At 38.4% G+C, this 25,202-nt stretch overlaps 1 protein-coding gene across 5 annotated transcripts in view; it reads left to right on the top strand.

Annotated features, from left to right (window-relative positions):
• The window catches only part of USP16 (ubiquitin specific peptidase 16), a 1,120,218-nt gene that overhangs the window by 39,163 nt on the left and 1,055,853 nt on the right, over positions 1-25,202 (top strand). For all 5 annotated transcript variants that reach the window (XM_044071387.1, XM_044071383.1, XM_044071384.1 and 2 more), the window contains 2 exons: positions 7,135-7,313; positions 11,238-11,341. In XM_044071387.1, coding sequence (XP_043927322.1) covers positions 7,135-7,313; positions 11,238-11,341 — 283 coding nt within the window. The remainder of the gene's footprint in view (positions 1-7,134; positions 7,314-11,237; positions 11,342-25,202) is intronic.

The raw sequence follows: 25,202 nt of genomic DNA on the forward strand, positions 1-25,202 counted from the left end.
TTCTTTCAGGTACTGGTTGTGTACTAAATGTGATAACAATCTCCGATATTTTCCATATGTCTAGGCTATTGGGTAGGGTTGCAAGACTGAAGCCTCTTACACAGAAAAACATCCAGGCCCAGCTAAAATTTGCAAAACAATACATCAAGTCTACCAAAAGCATGTGGGAAAATATGTTATGGTCTGATGAGACCAAGGCTGAACTTTTTGGCGGCAATTCCAAAAGGTACGTTTGGTGCAAAAATACCACTTCACCATCACCAGAAGAACACCATCCCCACAGTGAAGCATGGTGGTGGCAGTAGCATGCTTTGGGGTTGCTTTTCTTCAGCTGGAACTGGGGCTTTAGTCAAAGTGAAGGGAATTATGAACAGTTCCAAATACCAGTCACTTTTGGCCCAAAACCTTCAGGTGTCTGCTAGAAAGCTGAAGATGAAGAGGAATTTCACCTTTCAACATGACAATGACCCCAAGCATGCATCCAAATGATTTATTGTGGTCTCCTTTTTTTATATCACAAAAACCTGGCATTTTAACAGTGGTGTGTAAACTTTTTATATCCACTGTGTTTATGTATGTGTGTATATGTAATCACACACACACACACACACACATTTATATATATATATATATATATATATATATATATATATATATATATATAATGTGTTTGTGTGTGTTTTTAAGCTATATATATATCGTATCTATCTACACACACGCATTTATATAAAAACATCTATATGCATGCATGAATATATGCACTGAGTAATCTAATTAGCAAATGACTATACCACAAATTATCTAAAAATTTGTATAACTTGCCCAGTAACATGCATATCCCAGACTCTCAATAATTGTTTTATTTATTTATTTTCAATTATTTTATTTATTTATTTTCATTTGTTAATGGGGAAAGTCTGACAGAGCTAAAAACTGAATTTCAAAGAAGGCTTGGGGAGAAAAAAACGTAGCTTTAAACTGGAAGTTGCATAAAATACAATGTAGCAGAGTACAACAAAATACAGTACAGTGAGATAACATGATCACACCTTATTTAATTTGGAGATGAAATAATTATATTGAATTTATTTTTATGTAGAACAAAGGATAACATATGAGTATATAGGCAGGTAAAACTTTACAATGGTAATGTGGAACAAAGACTTTGTAAAGAAAATAGAATTGGGTGGATTATAGTTAGGTGAAGTGGGTGAATTGGGTATAGTTTGGTGAATTAAAGTAAGGGGTAAGGATGGGTGTGTTGTGCTGGAGATAGAACAATGTAGCTTGAACATGAGAGGTTGAATATATAAGGTGAGACTATAACATTAGGGAACTGTGTAGATAGACTGAAAGAGATATTTAGTTAGATTTGTAAATTAGATGAGTGTATATTAGATGGATGTGAATAAAAGAATACAGATTTGTAATGTTGTGTGAGGGAGAAGGGACTGATGTGATGCAGGGGTAGAGCCACTGTGATTTTAGATAGGTTTTAAGCCAGTTGTTACATTGTGTATGGTTAATTTCATTTCTAAGGTCTGAATGTATGGTGTTTCAGACTTTAAATGTACAAGTAGAGTATAATGAGTCCGTATAGTGATTGTTGGGTTTATAAATTAGTAGGATGTTACAAGCTTATGAGAGATTACTTTTCTGGCTAGTAGTTAAATATGTTTGAAATAGGTGGATACTTATTTGGGTTGAAGTGTATGTTATGGGAGGTCCTTAGTGAGGCAAAAAAAAAATAAAATTATTAATTCTAACCAGTAAAGTTTTTTAATGCAATACAATGGTGAGTTCTGTTATGGAAATTGGCAGCATGTTTGGTGATTTGTTGTAGGTTTGTTCTAGTTTGTGTAATCATGATTTAGGGAGGTTGACTAGGAATAAGAATAAGTATAAGAGAGTACAGAGTAGCAATATTTGGGTTGTGTTATGTTTGTTCACTTATTTATTTATTACCTTGATTTGCAAAGCATACCTATTTTTGTGTGTATTCTAGATATAACAATCAAACTACTTATCAGAATATAACTTGTGTTCGATGATGTACATTAAAAAATCGTTCAATTTCATCAAAGAAATCTGTCCAAATGATAAAGATGTCATCCAGGTACCCAATATAAAATGAGTCAGCAAATTTGCTACTCAACACAAATTGCTTCTCCCAGTATGCCATGAATAGTCTTGAGGGCTGATTATGTCATATTACTCATACATATGTCACTGGAGCACTGACTTTTTGCCATTTTTGTTCTCAACATTATTTTTATTTTTAATTTTATTTTTATTGTTATACTTATGCTCATTTTTCATGCAATTTAACTTGATATTCACAGTAATTATTGTTGAAGTTTTATAATCAATGCTTTTTCTAAACTAAAGTTGAGTCGTGAATGTTTGGTCACATGTTGATCACATGATGTATTTAGGGTTATTTAAGGTTGGAAGTAACCATGTCAAGCAGTTCTGAAGAAGTCTTTGCTAAAGACGAAAGCGCTTGACTGCACTTGGTTTGTTTTTGCTGTCAATAAATTGGATTTCTAGTTTGGACTTTTGTTTGTGTGGTTCCTGTGCCTCTACCTTTTTACAATACCTAACTGAGGTGCTGAACAAAGGCCTTTCTTTCTCCTCAATTAAGATTCATGCCTCTGACATTTCAGCCCATTACAATACGGAACCACCTATTTATTTTTTCTCATCCTTTAATAAGGCAGTACCTCAGAGGGGCCAAAAAAATTAGGCCTCCAAGGAGAGCACCATTTCCGGCCTGGGACCTAAATTATGTTTTGGAAAAGCTCACACTGCCTCCTTTCGAGCCAGCTTCAACAGCAGATATAACATTTTTATTCTGGAATACAGCTCTACTCCTAGCAATAACCTCTGCAAGGCAAGTCTCGGAGTTACAAGCACTCATGGCTGTGGAACCTTTTTATCATTTTTCATCCAGACAGGGTTTCTCTGAGGACAAACTCTACATTCATGCCTAAGGTGGTTTCCAGTGTGGCCCTCAACCAAACTATTCACTTGCCTACCTTTTATCCAAATCCACAGAACAAGGGTGAGAAAATTCTGCATTCTTTGGACATACACAGGCAGTTACGTTTCTACTTGGACAGAACTAAAGCTTTCAGAAAAACTGAGCAACTTTTAGTGTCATATGCTGCAGGATCACAAGGAAAGGCTATCTCAAAACAGACTATTTCTAAACGGATAGGCCATTGCATCCATTTCTGCCATTTTCAACATGGCAAATCAGTGCCGAAGGGCATTAGGCCTCATTCCACCAGAGCAGCAGCCACTTCAGCAGCCTTCCTCAGAGGAGTACCAACCAAAGATATCTTAGAGGCTGCAACTTGGAGTTCGGTGCACACTTTCACAAAGCACTACCACTTACCTCTTTACTATGATCTACCCAAAATCTTTGCTGGGTGGAGACATTATGTTTTTTAGAAAGGTGCTGCAGAAGTGTTTATATATATATATATAAATATATATATATATATATATATATATATATATATATATATATATTTATTTATATATATATATATATACATACACACACACACACACACACACACACACACACACACACACACACACACACACACACACACAATTCTCCAAAATTTTGGAAAGTGGGGATAAAATGGCAATATGTCTGACATTTGAGAGATTATAACATGGGCCATTTTCGTGTAGTGGTATAAAGTATGATTTTTTTCCCCATAAACTAGGATTTAGTGGTAAGTATAGGTATTCAGGAGGTAAAAGATTAGGAGGAATGGAGGGTGGCTTGAGTGTTAGCAGTAGTCATTTTATTTGTGTCATATTAACTGGTTGTAGGTTGAAGGAGCCTGTGATTGGGCGTGGTGGTATGTTGAGAGCTGGGTGTATGAAGATAGTGTGGTAGAAACAGTTTCTGTGAATGGTTTGTAAAATATGTTGGTAATGTTTATTTCTAGTTGGTCAGGAAGTGGGCTAGATGTATTTTTCTTGCTTGGCTTTAAACGTTTAGTAACATATTCCAGTACTGCTGTGGCTTACTTTTGGGATTAATGTATAAGTTTTGGAAGTAGAATATTTTAGCTTTAGTTATGGTTTGCTTAACTTGATTCCATAGACAGCTGTATATTTGCCTATATTGTGGCGAGTGAGATATTTTCCACTGTTTCCAAGCCTTATCTCCCTGTACCGTGAGGTTTTTAATGGTAGATGACATCCATGGACTAAGTATCTATTTTTTCAATAAAACGTGGGCTAGAGTTTAGGATGTATAGAAAAGTGATGTTTAAGTAGGTTAATGGATTCATATAGGGGAAAGGACTTTAACAGGATACTTGTTGCAGTTTTTGCATTATTGAAGGTGTGTGCATGTTTTTTTTTTTTAGAGCATATCCATTGAAAATGTATTTCTTTGTAGTATTTTAGTAATTAAAATAAAGTGGTAATTTGGTTTTCAAACAATATACATTCATATGCACATGCACACTCCAAACTATAACTACAAAACCTAATTACACACCAACATTAATGGCCTATAACACACACACACACACACACACAGTAACACTAACAAGAACACCAACAGCTTCGTACCCCCTGTACCCCCACACCCCTACAACTTTGTGTACCAGCATCTAGATTATACAACACCAGTGAAAAAACATATTCTTCCTGCACTACCACATAAATTTCAGTAGGAAGTGCCACATAATCAGTTGCTGATGTCTTCAGTTGCTTGAGTGACAGCTCAAAAAGTTCAAAGAATTGTTATCCCTATTGATTGAATGGCAGCTGCTTGCATGCATATATAGGTTTTATGTTTGTGCTTGCGTGCATGCATTTTGCTCGCTTTAGACTTCTAAAATGCACATTGTCAGTATATTTAATCTTACTCTAAATAGTGCATAGTGGACACACCCCTGTTAAAATACCAAGTTTTTTTAATATAAAAAAATGAGACCACAATAAATTATTTCAAAACTTTTCTCATCTTTAATGTGGCCTATAACTTGTACAATTCAATTGAAAAACAAAACAAATCTGTTAGGGGGAAAAATATACAAAATAAAAAACATACAATAAGCTGGTTGCATAAGTGTGCACACCCTTAAACTAATACTTTGTTGAAGCACTTTTTGATTTAATTACTTTTCTCACCCACTGTTTACTTGCCTAAATGACTTCAGTGTTAGACAGTACAGTTGTGTAAGGTCTTCTTCATAATAGATCTGTGAAGGAGGCATTATTAGGCCTGTAAGGACACTGCACAGCTGCTTTCAGAGTCTTAATTTGGATTTTGATAACCCACTAGCAAAAGCTTGGCTAATTAGGATAATTGAAAGGTAGTAACTGTTTGTTTTTTTATTTTGCATTTCTTCTAATGCCGGTATAAATTGTGCAGAAGTATCTGCTACTTTGCACTGCTCTTTCTCTTGTGCCACTAAGCTTTCATTACTGAAGTAGCTGTTTACCATTTTTTGCTACTAGTATGCTATATTGTTCTTGCAAGTAGAAAGGAGGATGGCACCACCCAGGAGAATAATTATTAGGGGGCTTTTATTGCTTCTCTGCCACTACAATAATGGCCATGTTAGGGGTAATGGATTGATGGCAAAGTCTTGCTGAAAGTCACCATGCATTTCATCTGAATAAAGGCTTGTTAAGAGATCTAATGCCATGAGAGTAGTTCACACAGTTTCTTTCATAGATCTATAAATTGTTACTAGGCTAACAACTTAGTGGGGCCTTTCGAAGCCTAGCCAAGTTTTACTGAGAGAATGATGATATTCTGCATCCAAATAGGACACTGATGGCCAGGCATTTATAAACCTCTGTCCATAAGAGACATGGGTGCCAGGCCTGTTGTAAATTTCCTATTCCCCATCCACTGGTCTAGGTTGCACTTAAACTGGGTAATAGACTAACTTGGCTTCACATGGATGGGAAGCCTGTTCCATAGTAGGTGCAGTCTGTGGGGCACATTTTTGTCTCTGCAGCATGTTCTCTTTAAGTCGCAAACAAAATTCATGTCCCTAGACCTTGTATTTCTGGTATCCTTTGACTTGTGACTTTTTTTCTTTCTGTACTGCTAGTGCTACCATAATTCTGCATTTTTGATTATGAGCATTGTTCATTTTGTGTGCTTCTTCCCACCTTAGGTTTTTTATGTATATTGCCTATTGCACAAGTAATGCTTTGGCAGTGCAACATCAATCCCTACTATCAGGTGTTTACAGGAAGAAGTTTGTTTGCGAGTTGCGTTTTAATTTCAGTCTGTTTCTAAAAAAAAAAAAAAAGTCTTGCACAACAGTCTTTAGTCCTTGCTAATTTCTGAATGCATGCTCTTCTCTTTGCTTATGTAGCTACTTATTTAGGGATCCCCCATCTTGTCCTATGATTCCAAAGGCAGGATTCAACAACTTGCTAAGAGCTTATTGCCTGAATAAGGTGATATGTACAGAATATATCATAATTTGTGACAACATTTTTACACACCTTATTGATGGAGACATTTTGAACTTGTTTATTTTATACGGCTTGTTTTTGCCTCTCAAGTGGTGTCACTTTATTTAGTAATTTTGTGTTGACCAGTTATTATACTGTGTTTTTTTAATGTATACACGTGTGTGTGTGTGTGTGTGTGTGTGTGTGTGTGTGTGTGTGTGTGTGTGTGTGTGTGTGTAAGTGCGCACTGTTTTTATTTTATACAGTACTATTTCATGAATCTACAGATTTTTGTTCTAGTAAGTAATACAATGCTACACTTAGAACTGTAGTGTGTAAAACTTCTCTCTGTTTTAAATAGTAATTGCCACCTTATCCAGCAGTTACTAGTACTTACACTTTTACACATTCAGGGAAATTTTGCATTGCATTGTATTTTACTGTCCTGCATGTGAAAGGGAAGGTACACCTCTGCTTCGAAGGCACACTCACTGTTTTTCTTTTCTTGCCAGCCCAAATCTGAAAAGTGAATGACTAGTGTATTGTGTAAAACAAACCTAGAATCCTTACGGAATAAAGACTGGTCTCTTTCTAGAGCTGATGTGTAACAGTGTCAATTTTGGTAGCAGTTTACCTCTTATTGCTTAGTAACCTGAGTATTTTGTCCTCATGTTTTAGTGTCTCAGTGTAAGCACATCCGAAAGGCTGTGGATCAAGGCCATTTAAAGAAAACACTGTCTGAATTCCCGCGGAATGTATGTCTAGATTGCAAAGCAGATGCTAGTAACACACAGCAGTCTGAAGAAGAAGTCGAAGAAAGTCCCACTATCTGGTTGTGTCTAAAATGTGGTTACCAGGTTATGTATATATGTTTTTGCTTTTAAGTTGTTATTTTGATTTAATCATAAGTACTGTCAGTTTATATTATGTCATAAAATCTCACTGCACCATTATGTAAGATAATTGTCTCCAATACTCATTAAATAACCTACACTCCAAAAAGATACCCAGACAGTCCCAGTAGTAGTAATAGGTCTTATAAAAAGAACTTACAATCATATTTAGATGTGTTACCAATACATGTAACTCCATACGAACTCCAGAAGGAGTCATTACTGGGCACATTGCCGGTGCTGCAAAGAGCACTACTGGCTAACATCAAAGAGTGAAACAGTACTAATTTCATGAACTTTAATCATACTTTGACTTAGGAATGGGATCTATTCCTGTCATGGTATTAGAAACCCAAAAGACGTAGAGAAATTAAAAGTGCAAAAACAAATATTTATTATATTTATGCAAAGGAGAAAGCAAAACTAACCAATACAAAAAGAGCAGGACCAAAGATATTTGAAGAGAGATAGAGGCAAAGGAATCCAGACATGGAAAACTTTACAATACAAAAAATAAGAAGACAAAGAGGAAAAGTAGAAAAGGAGATTAGTAATGGAGAAGTTAAAGAAATAGAAACTGTGGTTATGGAGTACCTGTGAAATGAAGGATTCAGTGTAGAAAATCTAATTCAGAAAGCACCACAACAGGATAGAGCAATGAATATTCAAATTAAGGGGAAAACAGTGGAATGGGAAGCTATTGGCCAGGTGCCATATGAAGATATTTTGGAGCCTTCCACAGGAAACCAGTATAAACGTTCACTTGAAGCTAAACAGCATGAGAAGGAAACTCTGATGCAGTCAATGTTGAGGAGTGATAGGCCAGTGAGTTCCCATAAGACAGAGCAACTGATGGCACAGGATGAAACTGAAGAGAATGTGCCACAGGAAGTTACTATAGAACTATCTATAGGATGCCTGCAGGAAAGATCCTGTGGAACAAAACAAAGATGCTAAAGGGATAGAAGAAGTAAAAGAAAGAATAAGAAGTTTAAAGATACAGGATATGAAATGGAATGAAGTAATAGCCAGAGGGATTGAAACAAAGTTAAGAAAAGCCTCTAATTAGAAAACCCTAGGCCCAGATGCAGTGCCTAACTTTTGGTTAAAAGTATTAACATCTTTGCACGAAGATTTGGCCATGAGTAAGAACTATTTATATGTGCACCCTGAATAGACACCAACCTGGCTAACAACAGGAAAAACAATGCCCCTACTTAAGAGCGAACCTGCAAGCTACACTAAAAATTGTAGACCAATAACTTGCCTTCTGATGACGTATAAGCTATACACGGGAATTGATGCCAACAGTTTATAGTCCGAAGAAAACTCAATTACGGGAGTAGAACAAAAGGGCAATAAAAAGAAAGTCATATGGAGCAAAGGGTTATTTTTTTTTGTTAAATAAAGTCATAGTGGAGAACTGTAAAAAGGGGAAGAAGCTAAGTATGGCATGGATTGACTACAAAAAAAATTTGATAGTATCCCACATTCATGTATAAAAGAGTGCTTAAAATGTATAAGATACACACCCTACACTGATCGACTACATTACAGTGACCATGAAACAGTGGCAGACCACTTTGCAATTAAGCCATGGTAAAGGGCAAATTATTATCCCAGGGATAAAAATTAAAAGGGGGATATTCCAGGGTACTCTCTGTCACTGCTGCTATTCTGCCTTGCCCTTAACCCTTGAAGCTGTCTACTTAACAGCTTAGGCCATGGCTATAATTTGGCTTTAGAAAACAAAGTGTAAGGACTTATCTTCTCTTTGTTAATGATTTAAAACTGTATAGTTCATCAGATGAGGAACTGAAAGTACAACTGCAAGTTCTCAAAACTTTTTCAGATGATATAAGAATGTCATTTGGTCTTTTAAAGCAGGAAAACTGCAGCACCAGGAAAACATCTGTTTGGGACAAGAATGTGATTTAAAAGAACTTGAGCAAGAGGAAGTGTAGAAATATTTGGGAATTGATGAAGGTTCAACAGTAAAACGTGAAGAAATGTGAATAAAACTTTAGAACACTTAAATTAATCCTGAAAAAAGCATTGGCATCTAGGAATAAAATCCAAGCTATAAACTAATTTGCTCTTCCTGTCCTAACTTGCAGTTTTGGAGTAAATGATTGGCCCTAAAATGTGTTGGATAGATTAGAGAGGAAAACAAGAAGGATGTTTCATGCTCACCAAATGATTTATAAAAATCAGTGCGTACCAAGATTATATGTTCCCCATTCCAAAGGAGGGATGGACCTGCTTGAAATTGATTACATGTACAGATCTTTAATCACGGAACTCCATACATATCTGCTGACCTCACAAGAACCAAACGTAGTCAAAGTCTTGAAACATGAGGAGAATAAATCTAAGATGACTTCTCTGTTTAATTTAGCAGAAGCATGTCGGCATCAAGCAGGAATGGAAATCAAACTAAAAGTAGATAAAAATCGGGCAGCAACTGAATGTTTCAAAAAACAAAAGAAAGAATATAAGGTGAAGGACCAGATGAGAAGGCAAGAAATGTGGAAAATGCATAAATATAGTTGCAAGTACAGAAAACTTCTGAAAGAACCTCATGTTGATCAGGAATGAAAGCAGGACTGGTTAAGGTGAGGCGAATTCAAACCAAGAGGTGAAAGTTTATTATTAGCAGCCCAAGATAGTGGACTACATACTCGCTGGTTTACAAAGTTCATTGAACATGTGGGAAAAAACGGCAAATATAGGTTTTGTAAAACCGAATTGGAAACAGTTGCACACCTTATTGCTGGTTGTGACATACTAATGGCAGAATGACTGTATACTGAAAGGCATAATAATGTGGCAAGGCTGTTGTTGTACTGGAGATTGTGCAAATATTATAGTATTGAAGTGGCTGAAAAGCACTGGAAAAATGAGCCACAAAGCATCACAGAAAATGAAGTCTGCATCACATGGGATCACCCATTACAAACAGTTCAAAAGATAGATGCTAGAAAACCAGATGTAGTGGTCCATGAAAACAAGACAAAAGCACCACTGAACATTGAAATTGCCAGAGAGACACAAAGTCATAAAATATCAGGATCTGCAGGCAAAAATGAGAGCAGTGTGGAAGAAAGATACCCAAACAGCTCCAATACTAGTAGGAGTAACAGGTCTTATAAAAAAGAATCGTATTTTGACATGTTATCAATAGGTGTAACCCCATACGAATTACAGAAGGAGTCATTACTGGGCACATTGCGGGTGCTGCAAAGAGCACTTCTGGCTGACATCAAAGATTGAAACAGTACTCATTTCATGAACTTTAATTGTACTTTGACTTAGGAATGGGGTCCATTCCCTTGCTAGTGTTAGAAACCCAAAATACTTGGAGAAATTAAAAAAAGAGGAGTGAGGTTTAAGAAAAGGCAGGAATTCATCAATTTATGTTGTGCTGGACTTATGATAGTTACATAGAAAAGATGTGCGATATATAATGTATGTAAATAAAAAAAATGTTAATATGGGTTGTTTTCTTTTCTGTTAATGTGTAGTTGTCTGTGTCTTAAGTGATATATTAATAAAGGTGTTAAAAAATAATTCAGGACAAAACTAAAAATAATGGTGGGTCAAAGGCCCAAAGTCAGGGACAGTTTTTAAATATTACTCTTAATTTGATTAAAGATCATCAGTGATTTACCAGAAAGTCAAAAATTTTGCAGGGGGCAGAGCAAAAATATGAGGCAAAATCAGGGAAATTTTGTTGACTTAGGGACAGTTGAGAGGTATTTGAACTTGCAGTATTACACACATGCTGTATACATCTGTTACCTTGTGATACAGATGTGAAATTACTGCTTCTTGAGCTATGACATCTATAATGGTTGATTTATTGATTGAGTTATGTATTTATTTTAGGGATGTGGTAGGAACTCGAATGAAAAGCATGCACTTAAACATTACGAGACTCCAAGATCAGAACCACATTGTTTAGTTCTTGGATTAGATACCTGGAGTGTATGGTAAGTTTTTTTTTTCTTTCTTTTTTTTTTTTTCACCTGGCTTTTGGTCTCTTGTATAAATTGAGTGACTCTCTAATGTAACATTTGCCTGAGGGTTGAACATTTCTCTAAATTTGTGTTTTAAGCACTCACATTAATCCCTAGATTCAGGTGGTACCACAGTATGAAGGTTTGCCCCCTCTTCTGCATATACTTCTGTTCCATACACGAATGATGTTCATCGTGTTTCACTGTTGCAGTCATTACACTTGGGTTATCCTGCTGGCAGGCAACCCGCAGTCGGCCCGAGTTCCAAAGTCTTGGTCTGGCGTCGGTTGCTGTCGCCTCTTCCCTGACGTCAGTGCGCCAGGGATATAAAAGTTGCAACCGACGCCATTTTCTTCAGTCTTTCTTGCCGTGCGGTGCCCGAAGCAAAAGCAGTTCGCAAGTGCCGGTCGGCCGACTCCTGAGATTTTCAAAATTGAATTTCGGAACCGAAGTTTTCAATAAAGCTAAGTACCCCGTTGGGGAAACTTTTTCTTGCTCCAGACCGATGTCAGTAAAAGTTAATAATTGTATTTCTTGTGGGAAGCAAATACCTCATAAGGACTTTCACTCTTACTGCATTCCTTGCCTAGGCCCTGACCACGACGTTACTAGTTGTCGGTTTTGTGCTAGATTCAATAAACGCACTATTAAACGTCAGATTGATTTTGCTTTACATTATTTTGGACGAAGATTTAATTACATAATGCCGTCAGAACAACCGACAACCGGAATGTATAAAAAACACAAAGACAAAGAAAAAGCCAGGCATCCGAGGTCCAAAACCGATGAAGCTTGTTCTAGGCCAGTCACCGGTTCTCACTGAGGTGCTTTCGCAGCCCCTGACACCCGCTACCTCAGAGCCACAGGCCGTAACGGACAGCCACGTGGAGACACCAAGGCCTGTGGAAACTCAAGGTATTGGTCCTACAGAAACTATACCCTCAGATGGGTCCGGAGCCGCTGAGCAGGCACTGGCTTCTGAGGGTGTCTTCAGACCTTCACAGCTTACAATTAAAGCTACTACAGCAGCAAAGGCAAAGTCAAAAACACCATTAAAGACAAGGAAACAAGTGCAGCAATCTCCAGAACAGTCATCCATGCTAAAGAAACAGATGCTTAAAATGGCCGAAGACCTTATTATTTTAATCGGGCTCCCATCCCCCTCCTGACAAAAGGCCTAGGCAAGACACTGATTATGATTCCTCTGATCAGGTTTCCATTTCCTCTGATTCTTCTTCTGACTAGGGCTATTCTCTCCTTCCCTATGAGGACTCTGATGCTGAAGAGTCCATTCCTTCAGCCTCGCTGCCTGAGGATTACACTTTTGGGGAAACCCTGCACACAGTGAGGGAGCATTTCCATTGAGAGAGCCAGGATTACTCAGAATCCAAGAAAAGGCTCAGATATTTCCTTTTATTGCCTCAGCACAGGCCCCTGGCTATCCCCCCTGTGCTTGATATTGTAGATGATGTTTTTTCTGAATCCAGTCTGTCTCCAGATTCTTTACCTCCTGCACCAGTAAAGCCAGACAGGTACTATAGGGTCCCTGACTCTCATAAATTTCTTTACAAAAACCCCGCTGCAGACCCAGAAACAATTTCTCAGGGTCCTAAAGGGGTTAAAGCTTCCACTGCCAAAAATCCTGTCCCCTCAGATAGGGATTCCAGAGCTCTGGACAGATGGAAAAAAGTTTACACTTCTGCTACTTTAGCTGTAAGAGCTTTAAACTGTCAGTTTCACATGCTTAAATATCAACAGTATCTCATGTCATTGTTAAAGCAGAAAATGGTTACAAATATAGAAAGTCCTGACAGTAAAGAAATGCAGGATTTATTTCATGCAGTTGAACAAGTGGGAAAGCATACTCTGCAATGTGGTTTTGATTCATTAGAGGCTTCTTGGAGAGCCGCAGTTACAGGCTCAGTTATTCGAAGACATGCGTGGTTGAAAGAACAAAGTTTACCTGACCATGTTAATGTAAAATTATTGGATGCTGCACTTCAGCATGATACTTTGTTTGGTGTTAGGGCAGAAGAGGTGTTAAAGAAAATGGAGGATAAAGCAAAGTCAATGCAAACTGTGAAGGATTTCTTACAGGTTCAACCACCTAGATTTAGCTGAAACTGGCCACAAAGAGGCAGATACAGACGCCCAAGAGGCAGATCTCAGCCCCAAGGCTCCTACAGACCTAAACAATGGGGTGCTTCAGCCCCCAAAGGAGGAGAAGATCAATCACAACCTTATAGAAAACAGTCACAATGACTTCCCTCTGCACATGCCAAGCTCTTACCAGTTGACAGCACCCCTAGGGGGAAAGCTAGCACTTTTCTCAAAAAATCGGCACATGATCACCCAAGACCAATGGGTGTTTAATATAGTTTCTCAAGGGTACAGGTTCCACTTCCACACACTTCCAAAACCAAACCTGCCACAAAACCAATGGGTAGAGGCACAAAAACAGATTGCTGCTCTTATGGTTATGGGAGCTATTCAAAAAGTTCCACAAAAAGAACAGGGTCAAGGATTTTACTCATGACTTTTCATAGTACCCAGAAAAGACAAAGCCTGGAGACCAATACTGGACCTGTCAATCCTAAATACTTTCCTGGATGTTCCAAAATTCAAAATGTTAACACTACAGCAACTTCTGCCCATGCTGGGCAAGGAGGCTTGGCTAGTTACTTTGGATCTCAAGGAGGCATACCTGCACGTCCCAGTCAGACAATCGTGCAGCAGATACCTCAGATTAATAGCAGGCTCAGTGCATTACCAATTCTCTGCACTGCCCTTTGGCTTATGTACTGCACCCAGTCTTCACAAAATGCCTGGCACCAATAATTGCATTTTGCAGACAAAAAGGAATTCAAATATATCCCTACTTGGACGACTGCCTTATTCAAGCAGAGAGCAAGGACATTCTTCTAAAGCACCTGGCGTTTGTAAAAAGATTGCTAATTTGCCTCGGGTACACAGTAAACAAAATGAAATCAAAACTAGTGCCCTCTCAAGAGATTATATTCCTGGGTGCAAGCTTAAATACAACTGCCCAGATGGCTTATCTCACGCCAGGCAAACAAAGGCAACTGACTCATTACTTTCAAATGATGGCAACAAAGACCTAGCTCCCTGCAAGAAAAATTCTGCAGGCCCTGGGATTCATGCCATCTTGCATTCTAATAATTCCATATGCCAAACTGCATATGAGGAAACTACAATGATATCTAAAAAGTGTTTGGACTCAGCATTGTCACAGCCTAGAGACAATCATAACCTTCGATGGTGGTCCCAGGCCTGTCACCACAACAATGGACAGCCTTTCACCTTACCTACAGCCAGGCAGACAATAACAACTGATGCATCGGATTATGCCTGGGGAGCACATATGGCAGGAAAATGTATTCAGGGCACGTGGCCCAAGGAACAAATGCATCTTCACATCAATCAAAAAGAGATGCTAGCTGTACAGAATGCCCTGAGAGCCTTCAAGGACCTAATACATCCAGGACAATTATTAATAAAGATGGACAATACCACAGTTATTTGGTACATAAACAAGCAAGGGGACACACATTCCTACCCCCTATGCAGACAAGCCATGACTTTGTGGAACTGACCTACCAGGTACATCTGCAAGCACAATTCCTGCCAGGAACAAAAAATACACTGGCAGACGAACTAAGCAGAAATCTCATGGATCCTAATGAATGGAAGCTAAATCCACAAGTGTTCAACATGATAACAAGGGAATGGGGATGCCCAGACATAGATCTTTTTGCCTCCCCTCACAATTGCCAAATACAGAAATTTTGCACAAGGACTTATCACTCTCAAGCATGGAAAGTGGATGCTCTATCTTTCAGCTGGAAAAACCTGACAAGTCTATGCCTTCCCTCCGATGCCTCTTCTCACCAAAGTGCTTCTAAAAGTCAGACAAGAGAGGCCAAAAATGATCCTGATTGCACCAGACTGGCCACACCAGCACTGGTACCCAGTCCTAAAGACTTTGTCCCAAGGCCCACCTTGGCCTCTACCTCAAATCCCTTATCTTCTTCTGACACAGGAAAACAGTCAGATTCGGCACAGTCAACTCAGAACCTTAAACCTGGCAGCATGGCAGATAATGTAGCCACTCAGACTGCACCTCTCTCTAAAGCTGTTATGGATGTAATTTTGGAAGCCAAGAGACCCAGTACTAGGAAATCTTATGCAGAAAAATGGAAGAGATTCTGTGCTTGGAACCAGGCACAAGGGCTCAACCCACTGGTCCGTAATATACCTCAGATTTTGCAATACCTGACTGAGATGTTGGACAAAGGCCTATCTTTTTCATCTATTAAAATCCATGCCTCTGCCATTTCAGCTCATTACAATACAGATCCTCCTATTTTTTCACATCCTCTACTACGACAGTACCTCAGAGGGGCAAAGAATATAAGACCCCATAGGAGAGCACCAGTACCTACTTGGGACCTCAATTTTGTTTTAGAAAAACTAACACTGCTTCCATTTGAACCAGTCAGTACAGCTGATCTAAAATTCTTGTCATGGAAAACTGCTCTGCTCCTAGCAATAACTTCAGCAAGAAGAGTCTCATAGTTACAGACATTGATGGCTGTGGAACCTTTCCTCATTTTTCACCAGGACAGGGTTTCTCTAAGGACGAACCCAACATTCATGCCAAAAGTGGTCTCCAGTGTGGCCTTAAACCAAACCATTCATTTGCCTACTTTCTACCCAAATCCCCAGAATAAAGGGGAAAGACTTCTGCACGCTTTGGATATACACAGGCAGCTACGATTTTACTTGCCCAAAACAAAAGCTTTCAGAAAAACTGAGCAACTGTTTGTAGCATATGCTGCAGGATCACAAGGAAAACCTATTACAAAGCAGACAGTCTCCAAATGGATAGGACACTGCATCCGCTTTTGTTATGCACAACATGGCAAATCTGTGCCTAAGGGCATTAGGCCTCATTATACCAGAGCAGCAGCCACTTCAGCAGCTTTCGTCAGAGGGATACCAACCAAAGACATATTAGAAGCTGCAACCTGGAGCTCAGTGCACACTTTTACCAAGCACTAGCACCTACCACTCTACTCCAAATCCAGAGCAGGCTTTGCCACTGCAGTTCTGCAGGGCTTGTTAGCCTTGCCAAATCCAATCTAGACCCAGCCACCCAGCCTCAGCTTTGGGATTCTACCCAAGTGTAATGACTGCAACAGTAAAACACGATGAACATAGTACAGTTGTGTACCTACTATAAATGTAGATGTTCGAGTGTATTCACTGTTGCAGTCCTGGTTTCCTACCATCCCTCTCTTTGCTGGGACTATTCTGTACTTCTCAACTCTATACAACCTATGTGGTGTATTTGCTTTTAGATGAAGGAAATGTTTATAGTAATCTGCATGGTTATTTGGCATATTTTTATCTTTTCAGCCTTCATGTCTGGGGGCACCTGACATCTGGGGCAAGAAAAACTGAAGAAAATGGCGTTGGTTGCAACTTTTATACCCCTGGTGCACTGACGTCAGGGAAGAGGCGACAGCAACCGTCGCCGGACCAAGACTTTGGAACTCGGGCCGACTGCGGGTCACCTGCCAGCAGGATAACTCAAGTGTAATGACTGTAACAGTGAATACATTTGAACATCTACATTTATGGTAGGTACACAACTGTACTTTCTCTTTCAGTGGCTTTTGGCCCAGCAAAGTTAAGCAAATTGAATGCCCTCGTACATGCATCTTTGTTAGAAAAAGCTGCTTGTATGAAAATATATTATTCCTGGTCAAATACCCTCAAATTTCTGCTATATTATGATCAAACACAAGTGGACCTGGTCTGCGAAATGCCTATGCCATACCAACACACAGTAGAGTGAAGGTGCTTGAAGTCATGTATGAACATACACACAGATAAATATATGCCAGAACTTTATGCCACTGCTTGTAATTATGCCCAATAGCACAACAGACTCTTTGAAATAACTGAAGAAATACCACAAAAGGCAAAGACCAAAGCCAAAATAAAAAAATTGTATTGCACTTAGTGCCTCTGCTCTTCAGCCTTCAAAGAGTAAAAAACAATACCAAAAATTACCCTTAAATATACATAAAATTAACAAGTCACACCCACTGTTAATTAGATCACGTATTTCCAGTCACATTCTTTATTTAACCCTGATGGTTCCAGGGTGCTGAATTTTAAAATATACAAAGTTTTCTTCCTTTGAAGCTTATTAATTAAACTAATATTTTCACCCAAGGATACCTCCACTTTCTCTAAGATACATCCACAAATATAATCTGGATTTGAGTTATGAAGCTCCAAAAAGTGGATACCCAATGGGCTGTTCATTTTAGCATTTTTAATATCCCTCAAGTGTTCTTGGAAGCGTACTTTGAAGCTTCTACTGGTTTCCAATGCAAAACTTATTGCAGCTACACTTTAGAGCATATACAACCCCATGAGTATTACATTTAAAATTATTCCTTGTAACAAAATAATGCCCATTAATATATTTGAAACAATTAACTACACTTTTACATACAGAGCATTTTTTTACAGGGTACCATACCTTTACAAATTGATATTTCCGTGCTAAGTCCCACAGTAGGAAGTTCAAACTGGTTATGTATTACCATGTCCCCTAAATTTCTAGCCCTCTTATATGAGACATGAAGTTTTTTAGGCATCAACGAATCCAAATCTTTGTCCCTAAGTAACATAGGCCAAAACTGTTGAACAGTATTCACAATTTTGTCACTAATAACATTAAAGGTGGTAACAAAATAAATTTCCTTAGAAGTTACTCTATTCATATCTTTATTTACTCTAATGTTGTCAGGGCATCCAGGAAGGACATTATTATTGTTGTTATTACTGGTATTCCAGACCATTCGATTGGCATGGATGTTTGACCATCTTCATTCCATTACTTTAGCTTTCGCTTCCACAGCTAACTTTACATTATATCCCCTATCTAAAAACATTTTTTCAGATTCCAAAATCTCATTGTTAAAGACTTCATCCTTATTACAAAGTCTGTGTATCCTGAGAAATTCATTATAGGGCAAGACTGTCATTAAAGTGTTGGATGGCAGCTATTTCAATACAAAAATTGATTTCTCTGTTCAAATTTCCTATGTAACCCCGTATTCAACTGGCTAAGTTTAATATCCAAAAAATTCACCTCCATACCCAACTGAATACCATCAAATTGGATGCCCATATTGTTAACTTGTAGATCTTCCACAAACTGAGATGCAGCCTCAGTAGGGCCGTCACACAAGAAAATAAGATAATCTATGAATCTCATATATAACAAAACATGAGACCTATAGAACTTATGGAGATATATATTATCAAATTCAGACTTGCCCATAACCAAGTTAGCATACATTGGCAGTTCCCTGTAATTGATGAAAAACTTCCCCATTAAAAACAAAAAAAAATATTCTTTAGACAAAACACAACCAAATCTATAAAAAATGGGACATAGGGGAATCTCCTAAAAAAATAAAAAAGGGCCTGGATACCAACATCATGTCTGATGTTCGTATATAAACTCTTTACATCCATGCATAATCAGAACTTTGAACTATTCCACTTAAAACCCTGTATTTTAGTCAAAAAGTCATGACTATCTCTCACATATGAGGGTAAGCTCAAAACAATTTTTTTCAAATATTCATGTGAAAAAATACTAATAGATTTTAAAAAAATAATTTTTATTGGGGAAGTTTTTCATCAATTACAAGGGACTGCCATGGGGTGGCATTTTCCCCAATGTATGCTAACTTTGTTATGGGCAAGTTTGAATTTGATAATGTATATCGCCATAAGTTCTATAGGTCTCATGTTTTGTTATATTTTAGATTCATAGATCTTATTTTCTTGTGTGACAGGCCTACTGAGGCTGCATCTCAGTTTGTGGAAGATCTACAAGTCAACAATATGGGCCTACTATTTGATTGGTATTCAGTTGGGTATGGAGGTGAATGTTTTGGATATTAAACTTAGCCAGCTGAATACGGGATTGCATAGGAAATTTGAAAACATCCATGCCAATCCAAGGGTCTGGAATACTAATAATAATAATAATAATAATAATAATAATAATAATAATAATGATGATGATGATGATGATGATGATGATGATGATGATGATGTCCTTCCTGGATGCCCTGACAACATTAGAGTAAATAAAGATATGAATAGAGTAACTTCTAAGGAAATTTATTTTGTTATCACCTTTAATGTTATTCGTGACAAAATTGTGAATACTGTTCAACAGTTTTGGCCTGTGTTACTTAGGGACAAAGATTTGAATTTGTTGATGCCTAAAAAACTTCAGGTCTCATATAAGAGGGATAGAAATTTAGGGAACATGGTAGTACATAACCAGTTTGAACTTCCTACTGTGGGACTTGGTACGGAAATATAAATTTTTAAAGGTACGGTCCCTGCAAAAAATGTTCTGTATGTAAAAGTGTAGTTAATTGTTTTTAATATATTAACAGGCATTATTTTGCTACAAGGAATAATTTTAATTGTAATACTCACAGGGTTGTATGTGCTCTAAGGTGTAGCTGCAATAAGTTTTACATTGGGGAAACCAGTAGAAGCTTTAAAGTACGCTTCCAAGAACACTTAAGGGATATTAAAAATGCTAAAATGGACACCCCACTGGGTAGCCACTTTTTTGAGTTTCATAACTCAAATACAGATTATATTCGTGGTTGTATCTTAGAGAAAGCGGAGGTATCCTTGGGTGAAAATATTAGTTTAATTAATAAGCTTCGAAGGATGAAAACTTTGTATATTTTAAAATTCAACACCCTGGAGCCATCAGGGTTAAATAAAGAATGTGATTGGAAATACGTGATCTAATTAATAGTGGGTGTGACTTGTTAATTTTATGTATATTTAAGTGTAATTTTTGGTATTGTTTTTTACTCTTTGAATGAAAGCAGTGTACTTTATGAAACCACTCATTAGTGTAAGAAAGAAATACTTTGAAATTACTGTATTTTACAAATAAACTGTACACAATGGAAAAAGCTCAGAGTAAGAAACACTTCAAGATGAATGCACTTTGCAAATAACTCTACACAGCATAAGAACTGTCTGTCTGCCAGCACACACACATACAGAGAAAGAGAGAAACACACACACACACACACACACACACACACACACACACACACACACACACACACACACACGCACACACTCACCTTTTTTTTTTTAGTACTGACAACTTACTTCTACTTTTCTATTGCTTGATACTCTGTTATCCCCAAAAATAAATAAACTGAATTAAACTACCTGATTTTTGGCATATTGGTCACTGCTGCTTTAGCCTTCGCTATCTGTGTTATCCTGTCAAGGATATAACAGCCAACCATCTTCCAAAGCTTCAAGTCACTTTCTGTGCGCCCAAGCTGTCAAGCAGCACAAGCTGACTATGAAACATGTTTTGGCTTGAAGCCCTTTAGAGCTTTACTACTGCCGAAGAGTACACTTCTGAGGCTTTTGAAGATCAGCAGTTGGCTTGTGCTTTCCTTTGCTAGGCAGATAAATTCCCTTTGTGGGAAAATTCAGTTTACTTAACTTTAATTATGTTTTATTCCTTTCCTCTTCAGGAAAGTAAATTAAATCTTGGAGTGTTGTGTTTAAACAGATTGTTTTTGAGACTGTAACGTACTTTTAAATGGAGCACTCTTTTTTTCTGTCAGCTTAAAAGTAGTGTTAACTAACTGAAAACATTTTCTCTGGAGAAATTGTGTTTATTTTTTATTTGTGGTGCTGTTATAGTGTTTTTAAAGTGCATTTTACTCTGCTTTTTATAAAAAAAAACTAACATTTGTGGGCTGGTAGTTTTATTGGCATTTGCTTCTTGTCTTCTCTGGGAAAGACGCACCATTTTTGAATTGACCATGAAGCAGACTACAGTTCCCGGTTGTTCCTTTTTCCAGACAAAAGGAAAATGTTAAGCAGACAGCCTTTGCCACCACAACAGGCTAGCAGTTTGCCTCATCCACGGGTGGGTGACTCTGCTGTGGCCATTTGTTGTACCTCGGACTACTCATCTTTTACCCCAGATCCCTCTGGTGTAGCCCCTGCAGCTAATATGGGCCAGAGATTAGACATGAGCTCCGAGGCTGTTGGAGTCCACTTTAGTCAGTCTTGGGAGAGAGAACACGGAAGGTTTCCTTGTTTTGTCAGAATGCTGTGCCAAGCCCTGGGGAAGCAGCTGTTGCCATTAGTAACATGGTTGGTCCAATTTTTGATGTCAAAAGAAACAAAAAACCAAGCACTCCTCTTCAAATATCTTTGGCTAGGTGTATTTTGGTGGTCTGGCTCAGGGTTTAATCCAGGCTGTTTATCTTTCTTGTGAAGTAGTTTCTAGTCAAAGAAAGAGAAATTTCTCTTCTGAAAAGATTCAGGATTCTGAATCTTAACAGGAAGATTCAGGGACAAGTAGTTTCTGGTCAAAGAAAGAGGAATTTCTGTTCTCCTGAAAAGATTCAGGATTCTGAATCTTAACAGGAAGATTCAGGGACAGATTCAAGTTTTTTTTTCCCCTCAGATTTCTGATTCAGACTCAGAGAAGGGCTCAGTTTCTGATTCTACTTGTAGGGGGTTCTCTTCCTCTGAGACAATTGCTAGTATGTGCCAGTGTTTTCAGTGGGAGAACACTGAGGTTTCTCAGTCCCTCAGAAAGTACTGAGTTGTTACGGAAGGATTTTCCAGATCCTACACCCATTCCTTCTGTTCTGTCTGCTTTAGAGAATGTGTGTCTAACTGCCTGCAGTTTTCTTGGTAGCCAGCTAACTGCCCCTAAAAAGGCAGAGATGGTATGTATAAAGTTCCTCAGTCTTTTATATTTTTTACACTATTCCCAAACCTGACCCAGCAGCTATAGCCTTAGTTGATCCCAGTGCTGCTAAGCACTTAGTTAATTCTAATCCTACCCTTTCTGATGAGGATCGGAAAATTATTGATAGGTATGGGGGAAAAGTATATACTTCTGCAACTTTGATTTTCGGAATTTTGTATTGTCAGGCTCATGTGAAAGTTTGTTACGACAAATTGTGTAAGCATGAGGAATGTTTTATATACAATTTCTTCTTGTGAGGAAAAATCTACGTTAATTTGTTTTTTAATACTGCACAGGTCACTACTCATTGTTTCCTGTGTTTGTGTGTGCGTGTGTGTGTGTGTGTATGACTTTGTTAATACTTCATCATTTTAAGGAGGTTTTCATGGCTGCATTCCAAGAACCTTCCTACTGATAATAAAAATTAGATTTTAAATTCTACCTTGGATAGAGATGTAGTGTTTGGCCCATTTTCGGATTCCTTTTCTTTTCTTTAGACAGGGATGTTCCTTGCATGACTTTTCACCCTTTCCACTTATATCCAGGGTACTTCTGAAGATTTGGAAGGAATCTACCAAAGTCATTGTGATGACTCCCTTCTGGGTTAGGAAACTGTGTTTCTCCCTTCTTCTGGAAATGACCAGGAGCTAGAACAGGGGTGTTTGATGCACCCCAGTAACAGTCCTCTTCAGTTGTCAGCCTGGATGATAGGGTCTTCATTCCTTTTAGGCATCTGTTTTCTGCAGACTTGCAATGGGTACTGATGGAAGCAAGAAAGCAAGAAAGCCTGCCTCTGGAAAATCGAAGCAAGTGGAAATGTTTTCTAGTTGGTGCAGATGGAATAAACAGCACCCATTCTGGTTTTATAATATCTGTGTGAGTTGCTATCTTTTGGCCTTTCTTATTCCTCTATCAAGGTTAATTTATCAGCCATTTTAGCATGTCAGCCATACCTCTCAACCGTGCCACATTCCTCGGCATTTAACGGTTTTAAGGTCCAATTTATGGGGTGCCACGAATTTCCAATTGGCCCCCTTTATTCATGATTAATTCCCATTTCCCGGCCTTTTTTTTTAAAATTATTTTCCACTTTGGCAGTCTTCCGCTGACGTCATCACGTGCAGCCTGCCAACCAGTCGGAATTTGGCTGAGGGCGCGAGGGGTGTGACTTGAGTGTTTATGTTTGGGCAACAGCAATGTGCGTCTCGGGCTGACTTTGTCTTCAGGACTCTTACTTGAATCATTTTACTGCAAAAAGTTGTACAACCTTCTCAGGACTTTGATTAAAAGGACAGTCAGTTGTAAAAGGTGAATAAAATCCCTTGAGATGTGAAGTAATTCATTATTTATATGACTAGGTGATTGTTTGACTTAACAATGTCCATTTTAAATTGTACGAATGAGTAGAAAGAGGTTTCCTGAATCACTCTTTCAAGAAGTAGAAGTTCAACTACGTTACACTGAGAGAATAGTTAAACTAGCTGACCTAAATATTTGATTGTTGAGGAGAATTACTTTGAACTATTCATCGTCAGGCCCTTATTGTCGCTAAATACTTTCGCTCTCGATTAAGCCATCCGACTACCGATCTTCTGAAAAAATGTAAGGATAAAGACAGAGACAGACCGCACAGGTCAAAAACTGCCATTGACGCTTCTGTTAAGCTAGTCGCCGGTACTCAGGCGCTTCGATGGATTCGCAGGCTGCTACCAAGACCCATTTGGAGTCCGGTATGCTGTGAGACTCTTCTTGAATATGGAACCTGCAGATGTCTCTACCTTGGATGGGTCCAGAGCCACTGTGCAGGCACCGGCTTCTGAGGAAGTTCTTCGCACTACCGATATTCAACACAAACCGACGACCTCTTTCGCGTCTTCAGTTCTGTCTAAAACTACCGAGTTTCTAGGGCCAAGAGTACGAGTTACGCCTAAAAAACGACGACCCAAACTCAAGCACCTGCTTCCTTGTCACAACATCAAATGCTTAAAATGGCAGAAGACCTGATTATGCTGATTAGTGGAAGCCAGCTTTCCCCTGCTAAGAGAAAAAGAGACTTGTCCCCAGCAGCATTAACAGACCAAGAGTCCGACGACTTTGAGGTTTCTGAATATGAAGACATGCCTTTATTTGCTTATGAGGATTCAGATGCAGAGAAATCCATTCCTTCTGCTTATTCTCCAGAGAATTTTTCTTTTGATGAAACCCTACATACTTTAAGAGAGCATTTCAACTGGGAATGCCAAGACTATCCTCAGTCCAAAAAGAGACGCAGAGAATTTTTAGACTTGCCATAACATAGACCTTTAGCAGTACCCCCAGTTCTGGATGTTGTGGATGATGTCTTTATGGAATCCAGTCTAACTCTTGATACTTTACCCCCTGCTCCTAGAAAGGCAGACAGGTACTACAGAGTTCCTGATTCTCACAAATTTCTTTTCAAAAATCCTACTGCTGACCCAGAGGTCACTCCCCAGGGGCCTAAAGGTATAAAAGCAACTACAGCTAAGAATCTCACCCCTTCAGACAGGAATGCCAGAGCTTTAGACAGATGGGTAAAAAGTATACACCTATGTAACTCTTGCCATTAGGGCATTGAATTGCCAGTTTCACATGCTGAAGTACCAGCAACATATTATGGAACTCATTAAGCAAAAATTAGCTATCTTTACAGACTGTGCAGAAATTAAAGAATTACAAGAGCTTATGCATTCTGCAAGCCAAGTTAGCAAGCATACTTTGCAATGTGGCTTTGAAGCCCTAGAAGCATCTTGCAGGGCAGCAGTCACTGGTTCTGTACTGAGAAGGCATGCTTGGCTTAAGGAGCAGACCATGTCAAATCAAAATTACTAGATGCTCCTTTGAACAAGGACAATCTGTTTGGCACCAAAGAAGAAGAGGTTCTTAAAAGATGGAAGAAAAGCTAAATCTATGCAGACAGTCAAAGATTTC

The sequence above is a fragment of the Protopterus annectens genome, chromosome 5.part0 (assembly GCF_019279795.1).
Source record: "Protopterus annectens isolate FY-2018-M chromosome 5.part0, PAN1.0, whole genome shotgun sequence".
Classification (NCBI taxonomy): domain Eukaryota; kingdom Metazoa; phylum Chordata; order Ceratodontiformes; family Protopteridae; genus Protopterus; species Protopterus annectens.